This window comes from Stigmatopora nigra, chromosome 2, assembly GCF_051989575.1.
Source record: "Stigmatopora nigra isolate UIUO_SnigA chromosome 2, RoL_Snig_1.1, whole genome shotgun sequence".
NCBI lineage: Eukaryota > Metazoa > Chordata > Actinopteri > Syngnathiformes > Syngnathidae > Stigmatopora > Stigmatopora nigra.
The window spans coordinates 17615470-17625019 of record NC_135509.1 but is presented as its reverse complement, the minus strand read 5'-3'; the positions used below and the strand labels follow the sequence as shown (position 1 = coordinate 17625019).

The 9550-nt window shown below is 39.8% G+C and overlaps 1 protein-coding gene across 1 annotated transcript; it reads right to left on the bottom strand.

Annotated features, from left to right (window-relative positions):
- Positions 1–655: 655 nt before the first annotated feature.
- On the bottom strand, positions 656–9550 carry pnp6 (purine nucleoside phosphorylase 6). Its single transcript, XM_077710872.1, has 6 exons — positions 9354–9550; positions 5829–5998; positions 5637–5740; positions 3289–3464; positions 2752–2942; positions 656–1117 (listed from the first exon to the last, which is right to left on the bottom strand). The coding sequence occupies exons 1-6, from the start codon at positions 9386–9388 to the stop codon at positions 921–923; spliced, it is 873 nt and encodes a 290-aa protein (XP_077566998.1). The 5' UTR covers positions 9389–9550; the 3' UTR covers positions 656–920.

The window sequence follows — 9550 nt, the reverse complement described above, 5'->3', positions numbered from 1 at the left end:
CGTTGCATCAGCTCATCCATTTCCCATGAGCGCGTGCGTATTTCACGTGCGTGTCTCGCTCGATATGACAGTGTTTTGCTGCTGCTATGCATTAAGGAGTGCGTGTGCGTGTGCACATCTTGGTGCCTGCAAAGGGCTTTGCCAATTCGTGTGGCTTCACATAAATTAATTAGAGCTCACACATTAATCACATTTCTTTTTTTACATTGCCTCCAGCGAACAGTGGTTAGACCACACAATACATACATTCTGAAAAAAAATCTCATCTCATTTTCTGAACCGCTTTATCCTCAGGGTTGTTCGTCCCATCGTGCCACTGTGCTGCCTAGTTCATTACCTTGTTTAACCCTTAAAATTGCCTTAAAATTACAATTTCAACACCAGACTCCCCCCCCCTGATTAACAATTTTCACCTCCATATTCATGGTTTAAATAGGGAGTACAAATGTGTTACTCATTTGTCATTGTCATGTAATTTTCTGAATCACTTTATCCTCATTAGGGTCACAGGCAAATGTGTTATTTTGAAGGGGAAATTGAAAGAAAAATCATCGCATGTAGTATTTCTGACATACTGTAAGAATCGTTTGTCATCCCTAGGTAAGATGGCAGTGTCCAGAGAGAGCAATGGTAGGCAAAAGGGAGTTTTTTCACATTTTATGCAAGATATAGTTTATTTTTTTCTTGAATTTCATTCATACATGTAAAAATACATTTGGTTTAGTGTTTTATCTGCTTCTCTATTCTCTATTTTGAAATAATTGACCATATGCAAGTCTAATTTGTGCTCATATAAGCCGTACCCTCATTCAGTCATCATTTTTGAGCGACAAATACAACATAAATGTGAGAAAACATGGTATATATCAGAAATCACGGCTGGATTTCTCTGTGTTTCCAGTAGATTTGTTCGGAAGCTGCTAGATCTTCATGATAAAATGTCTGACAAGCCTCTGGAGGTCTTGAGCACGGAGGCTGGTGGTCGCCAGAACCTCTTCATGGTTTGCTTTCTCGTCACTGTCATAATCTGTCACAGCCTTGTTGGTGATCAGTGAGAGACCCAGGACACGTAAGCCACAGTGACGAGCCACCACCACCTCTGGAACTGTGCTCATACCTAGGAGATGAGGAGAAATAGAATGAAGCCACTGCTGGATGCTCGTTTGAAAATTAATATTCAATACATATCATATCCATCCATCCATTCATCAACCCATCTATTTTCTTCTGCCAATCCAGGGTCGGGTCACAGGGGCAGCAGCTTCAACAAAGAAGTCTTGACTTCCCTCTCCCAGCCACTTCATCCAACTTTTTTTAGGGGGATCCCAAGGCATTCCCATGGCGAAAGTGAGACATAGCCTCTACATGTCCTGGGTCGGCCTTGAGTCCTCCTTCTAGTGCGATATGCCAGGAGCACCTCACTAGGGAGGGATCATAATGTGAGACTCGAGCCACTTCACTGTTTCTGGGGTACACCCAGTAGAGGAAAGTAATTACAGTCATTTGTATACGGGATTTAGTTTTTTTGTTCACGGCCCACAGCTCGTGACGATAGGTGAGGGTAGACCAATCAGGAAATAAGGGCCTTTTGGCTCAGTTTGTTCTTCATTACAATGGAGCGATCTAGACCAGGGGTGGGCAAACTTTTGGGCCCGGGGACCACATTGACTTTAAAAATTTGACAGATGGGCCGGGTCAGCACAAGATACGATACATATAAAAAACTGCATCTGTTAACAGTACATATGAAACATAAACAGAAAAATTAACATACTCATCCCACATCATTAAAGTAAAAAGTATAAAGTACAGAGTAAAGTAAAAAGGAATGTATAACAAAATAATAAAATGTAATTCAAAAAAGATAGAAAGGCTGTAAAACGCGAAAAATAAAGGAGAGTGGACAGAGCTACTGCCACTGGCTTCTGCGTGACGGCGCCATCTTGGGGAAAAAAAAAACATTTGGACAACGTCGGCGGGCCGGATTGAAAGGCCAAGTGGGTCGGATGTGGCCCGCGGGCCGTAGTTTGCCCATGTCTGATCTAGATTCTGCATCATTGCAGACACCACTGTCGATTTTCCGCCTTCTTCCATCACTCATGAACAAGACCCAGAGAAACGTAAACTACTCCACTCATCCCTAACGACAGAATTGCAGGTGCTAATTTGCATTTCAACCGCTTCCCTCTCGGTTTCTAATTGCTCAAGTGAGAGTTCAAAATGGGACCTGATTAAGCAAACAGAACTATACCATCTTCAAAAAGCAGAGATGCAATATAAAGTTGGTTAGCACATCTGCCTTGGGTCTGAGATCGAGGGAAAACATGCAAACTACACACAGTGAGAACCGACCAAGAATGGAACGCACAATTCCAGAACTGTGAGGCCGACACGCTAACAACTCGGCCACCAGGCTGCCATTAAATACACTTTTACTCCAAACAAAAAATGGAAGAACAGTATTTAGGCTATTTTGAGCATGAAGCAACTGTTGAACCCTCTAAGCAAGGAAGATGATCTTAAAAAACTACAGACTACTGAGGGACTGTGTGGTAAACTCAGCCTCAGTCTGCAGAAGCTCCCCACCTTGTGGACTTCCTGTGTGTGGCTCCAGTTTTTTTAGCTAGGTCTACAATGTCTTGTGTGTCTTGTGTCTGTCTTGCTACTGCAACCAAGAAAGTTCCCGAATATGGGATGAAATAAAGTTCTAATCTAATCTATTTTTTAACTGACAATATTTTTTTTCCTTACCAACAGCATCTGCCCCCAACTTCTTAAGGAGATTACACTCTGCAATGGTCTCAAATGTTGGGCCAGAGACCATACAGTAAACTCCTTCCTGCACAATGCTGCCACATTTCTCTTCATGTGCTGTCTGAATGGCCAAAGCTCTCAGGTTCCGGTCATAAGCATCTGACATGCAAGGGAAACGTACTCCAAACCTATGAGTGAGTCATAGAGATAAGAAGACAGAACAGACAAGATAAGATGTGTTGAAAACTCACCTGACGGCAGAAATGTGATCACATATTTTATTAGCTCGGCCGCACACCCATCCGTTCAGCCAAATGCAACTAAACTGGATAAGCCTACACACTCATTGCAGTTTGCAGTCATTCGATAACTGGAAATAGGACTTTTGGTTTTCATGTGATAGAATATGAAATGAACTTCATTTGCATTTTTTGGTATGTGTTTCTGATCTGAAAAATTACCCAATCCACTATCCCCAATGCACCTTCTTAAAAACATTATAAATTGCAAAATTACTCAGAAAATTATGCTTACCTTTCATCATTCTGCCCAACCAGTGGGCTCTGTCCAGAAAAACCTGGCAGGTTAATATGATCTTTAATGACCATGATGTCCCCCACTTTGTAGCTGCCATTTAGTCCACCAGCTGCATTTGTCACAATCAAAGTTTCAACACCAAGTAGAGAGAAGATTCGCACAGGGTATGTCACCTACAGCCACAAATATACATACGTTAGAAAATAACGTTATTTTAAATGATGATAATATATAAATATAATGGGTGGCCCGACGGTTCGAGTGGTTAGTGTGCCGGCCTCACAGTTCTGGGGTTCTGGGTTTGATCCCAGGTCGGTTCTTTAGTTTGCATGTTCTCCCTGGGCCTGCATTGGGTTTTCTCCGGGTACTCCGGTTTCCTCCCACATTCCAATAAGACTCTAAATTGCCTTGAGGTATGAGTATGAGCGTGAATGATTGTCTGTCCCCTCGTGCCCTGCGATTGGCTGGCCACTAATTCAGGGTGTTCTTCATCACCACCCCCGTGACCCTTGTTAGGATAAGCGGTTCAGAAAATAAATGAATGGATATGTATGTAATGATTATTATTATTTTTAATGTTAAATAAGATAAGGCTGATTTTCCCTGAGAGTTACCAGGGTTATATATAACCCTTGGATGAAATATGTTTCTGTCTTAAACATTTTTTGCTGTTTTTTTTTTCAAAACCTCTGTGTTGGGGATGGTCATTTGAAGTGCAAAATATTATGGTCAAGAACATTAAGAGAAATCCTTTCCATTGTACCAAAACTGTGTCATGTCTTATTCATTAGTAATGTTATTCTAGTTAGAGTTAGGAGTTACATCTTGAAAGAAAGAATGAATGAATGACCTTCAAAACTTAATTTGCGGTGCAATATGCATTTTTTAAGAGAAACATATCCCTTGAACGATACTCCAAATGCTAATGTGTTCTCTCTCTGTCACACTCCCTTTCTCGTGTCTGTGTTTATCCAGTAGTCAGACTATCTATGATTGGCTTAACATGACATCTTGCATTATGTCAGCCAATTAACAACTTCTTCTGGAATGTGCTGTATCCAAATTATAGTGAAAAATTATGTAGACTCTGAGGTTTGTCCAAGAACACAAAGCTGTCAACAGACAACAACATGTACATAGAGAGCAGAAAGTTGGTAATCTCTAACTTTGTCAGGGTGACTATTATGGGATGATTTACTACATAGCTATATGTGAACCATTAAACACTTGTTAAACTTATGTTACTTTCAAAACAATTCCCACGTTTTATCAAGCTATTGTATTACAAATACTGTGTAGATGGAGACTTTTAAGACATAAAATACAAAATATTCAACATAAATAATGATTTTTCTATTTGCTACGATGATTAGTTGGTTTCCTACAAAAAAAACAGGTCACAAAGGGCATCTTTGGAAAGTTCAGGCTACCTCCAAGCCACTTTTCCTTAACCTTACCACTGAATCAAGCCAAGAAAGTTCCTCCTGTTGGACATAGGAAGGGGCATTGTTGTTTTTTTTATGAATGCGACAAGAGAGTATTGATAACATAAGTGTCTAGCTTGCTTTTTTTCTTTTTCTGTTATAATTGTTTTCCTTGAAAATGTATTTCTTGCCTCTTTCATTATAGTATGTATTATTTTACAATTACTAATCTGATCTGTTTACTGCATTTGCTGTGATGTTCAATACTATGAAAACATTTAATTTCGTGAAATGGTGTATCTAGCATGCAACCCTTGTAGATCTTCATGCACTCTTTACACTTTTCCAGATGTGTGTTACATTTAAAAAAATAAAAAAAAAACATTGCTGCATTAAAAAAAATAGTATGAGTAAAAAGCAACATTTAAAAAAAAACAGTTTTAAAAGTGGCAATATAGAATAACCTATGCTAATGGTGACCCAAATTATGCGATATGGTACCTTTCCCTAACATAATAAAAAAAAAAAAACTCTCCAAGCACTTAAGTGTGATCTTCCTTTGATAGTGTACCTATCAGATAGAAAAGATAACCTTTGAAACAGAATCAGAGATAGACAAGGAGCAAAATCTTTACAAGTCCCAATTGTTATACAAAAAGTTTACCGTATACATTAAAGTTTTATGACACCATTGCCTTTATGTTGCAATGGAATCATAGCTGGTAATTAAATAAAAGTCTTACACATGCATAACAATATTACAAAGGTCAATCTAAAGCTGACACAGATGCGATGTTCTCCAATACAGTTGATCATAAAACACTCAGAGCCAATTTTAAATGTATCCTGATAAGTGATAGCTTCAGGACTTTCATGAAACTTCACAGGTCACAAGAACTTTTTGCTGGAAGTTTTTCTTACATCTTGCATGCTGTAGCCTTCATAGAAGTGGAACCGGCCCTGCATGCAGACACACTCCTGGCCCTGCAGTGTCCCAAAAACCAGTTGACCAGCATGGCCTGCCACTAAACATCGCAGTAAAATGCATGAAAAGCTATTTGATTTTTCCCTAACATATTTTTGCAATAATGAATACAAAAAAAGAAAACATACCAGTGCTGGTTGGGAAACCTGGGATATCCTTATATGGGAAAATTGTTTTGTCATCTATTAAGTCGGCCAGGCCTCCCAGGCCTGACCCACAAATGATGGCTACTCTGGGACGTTGCTTCGTCCGGTTACAAAGCCACTCAGCAGCCTTCTTGCAGTCATCATAACTGGATCTAAAATTCACAGGAAATACACTGATAATTGTCAAAAAAACATATTCTTTGTGATCATGAATCAACTCTCTTCCTCTCACACTTTATCAGATGCATTTTACTCTGTACAACTTCACATGAAACACGTTTTCAGTTTCAATTCTATGAATTATATAGTGGCTTTATGATTTATCTGCTGTGCATTAGCTTTTGATGACAACTGTTTCCAATTTGGGCTCATATGCATGAATTCCTTAGTCGGTAATAAAAATACATACAACTTTTGGTTAAAGAAGTTACATTTCACAAATAGCCAGGATATTACGGGCGGCACTTTATGCTGAGTCATCAAATTGTCATTGTAATGAATGACAGCAACTGTCTCTATTTAGTTTGCCAACATGTTTTTTAATCAGTAATTCATAAACACAGGCCAGTTATGTAAGCAGTAAAGCTCATCATTCTGATACTTAACTTCTGAACTGCAAGTTCAGTGAATCTGCTTATATGTGTGCAGAGTGTGTCGCAGGGCTTTATTGCGGGCCAGTCAACCATTCATCATACGTACAAAAGATTAACCTTGAGGTACATCGAACATAGTTGCCAAGCCAATCACAGGGCACAAGGAAATAGAACCATTCACGCACACACTCATACATTGGGACAATTTGGACTGTTCAGTTTGCCTACCATGCATTTTTTGGGGGGGTTGTGGGATGAAATGGGAGTACTAGGAGATCATGCAAAGTCCAGACAGGAAAACTGGAGCCCAGGCTCGAACCCTCGATCCGAGATCTGTGAAAGGAACAAGCTTACTACCTCCATCTTTTTGTTGGATATATCATGAAGTGACAAAATATAATCTGCTTAGTGGTCGAGTGATTTTGGAATTTGCATGTTCACCCCAAGCTTGCATGGGTTTACTCCAGGTACTCCGGTTTTCTCCCACAACCCAAAAACATGCAGGGTGAGCTGGTTGAAGACTCTTAATTCCCCAAAGGTATTAGTGTGAACGGTTAAACGTCTCCTTGTGCCCTGCGATTGGCTGGCCACCAATTCAAGCTGTGCCCGTGTTTGCCTAGGATAGACTCTTCTTCTCCCGCAAGCCTTGTTGGGAAAAGAGGTGCAGAAAAAGAATGAAGAATTTTTAGTGGAGGGGTGAGAATTTGATGTAAAACAGGCGTGACGAACATGCGGCCCGCAGACCTGAAACAGTTCAGTCTGGCTCAGGGGAGGGTTTTGCCTGACAGAATTTTTTTCTTTCATTCATACAGTATATAAAGAATAACATGCTTTTAGTTTGACAAAAAATCTATAGTGGCCCAGTGGAGCAAGTGGTTAGTGTGCTGGTCTCACATCTCTGGAGTTCGAGGTTCAAATCCATGTCACATTCACCTGTGTGTAATTTCCTAGTTCTCCCTGGGTACTCTAGTGTCCTCCCACGTTCCAAAACATGCATGGTAGCCTGATTGAACACTCTAAATTGCCCCTAAGTACGGGTGTGAGTATGCATTGTTTTTTGTCTCCTTGTGCCCTGTGATCGGCTGGTCACCGTTTTGGGGTGTCAGTCAGCTGGGATAGGCTCCAGCACCCCCTCTGACCCTAATGAGGATGAAGTGGTTCAGAAAATGAAATGAGAGATACTGAAAGTATTGTGATTTTTGGGAGTCTATAACTTCAAGTACTTGTTGTACTTCACCCTCTTTTGTCTCTGCACTCAGCTATAGACTCTCTCCACGAGGAGCTCCTCTGCCATGTTTCTTTGTGGACAAATACCCATGAATGTTAAAAATTACAGTGGGTAGGTGAAAACTTTGGCACAAGTAGACATTGCGCGGCCAAGCCTGCTGTACTGTAGTAGTAAATGGTAGAAGTATAAACAAACTATGTTTAATTATGCCCCTGCAAAAGCATCAATATATGTGACATATCATAATATTGTTTTTTTTTTATTACATGGGCCGTTACAAGTGATTATTTTATTTTGCCTGTTCAATGGAATTTTTCTATGAATGGGAATGTGTCACTGTAAGACACTGATAAACAACTCATGTTGGTGCAGTCATTTTTACACGTCCATTCCGAAAAGTTGCCACTTGAGTTTGCAAGATCATTTTTTGAGAAGTTGTCCTTATTGCAAATTGGACATGGAAATAACTGTAATAATCCAATCAGCATTGTACCTTCTTTTTATAATGATCAGATGAGCTGATTGATAAAGGAATAGAGCCTACAAGTATTTTTCGATTACATCCAAATACAGAATATAACAGAAAATAATAATCCATTGTATTGGCAAAATTGCACTCATTTTTGTTAACCTTGCCTTGTAAATAAAAAAAAAACAAAATAACCATCTGAATTTGATATGTGAAATATTTATGAAAAGGAATATTATACTTACTATGTGTATTTTTATTTTATTTTTGCTAAAATGAGAGTCTAAAATGAATTGGTGTTATTGAGAATTTATTAAGATGAAAAAATATACTGGTCTTGTGACCATTTGCTGTGAAATTGGAGCCCCGAAATTATAAAGACTCCATGGTAACATATTTGGCTTGACCAAATACATTTGGAAAAACAGTCTTGTTGGGTGATATGATTTAAAAAAAAAAAAAAAACTGAAAAATAAAACCTAGCGTTCAAATCCATGTCAGTCCATTTGTATGGACTTTGCATGTTCTACCCGTGCCTGCATGAGTTTCCTCCGGGTAGTACGGTGTCCTCCCACATTCACACAATATGGATGGTAGGCTGGTTGGACACTCCAAATTGCCCCCAGGTAAGAGTGAATTATTGTCCGTCTCCCCGTGCCCTGCGATTGGCTGTCCACCGATTCATGATGTCCCCCGCCTCAGGCCCGAAACAAGCTGGGAAAGGCTCCAGCACCCCCCACCCTAGTGAGGATAGAGCAGTTCAGAAAATGAATGTATGAATGAATTAATTAATTAATGAAAATCCCAACAAAACAAACAACAACAAATCATGTTGACGTCACAACTGGGGTCGATCCTGGAGCTATCCGTGGTGCTGCCTGTGATCTTTGCTATTTCTAGCGCACGTCTCCAAAATATGTTAAAATCAGTGCTGACAGACTTGACCAGAAAGTCAACTTGAATTAGTAGTAAAGTATTACAAGTCAATCAAATTTGCTTTGCTGCCTGCTGAAGAAAAATCGGTACTTTGGGGATAATCCGTGGAATTGTTACCCTGGTGAATTATCTCGGTGGTGCCTCAATACCATTACAAGTACAGCACTACATTAGGATACATGTGTTGTGAATTCAAACTGTAAAAAGAACAGACCGATTTTATATTCTTAAGAAGAGAGTCATTATATGCACGCAGCCCCGTCAGGCACTACGGTTCCTACCTGTTCAGTAAGGAGAGACACGAAAGTGCCTCCATGTCCTCCCGATGAACGAGAGAAATCCAATGACAAGAGGTTATCTGGGATTTTTTTTTTTTTGTGACTGGTGCAGTTTCACTTGCCGTGTTTATATCGGAATAAAATCAGAGACGGACGGTGGAGGTTGTGAAGCGATTGTGCGTGGGGCGGAGCCAACCAAA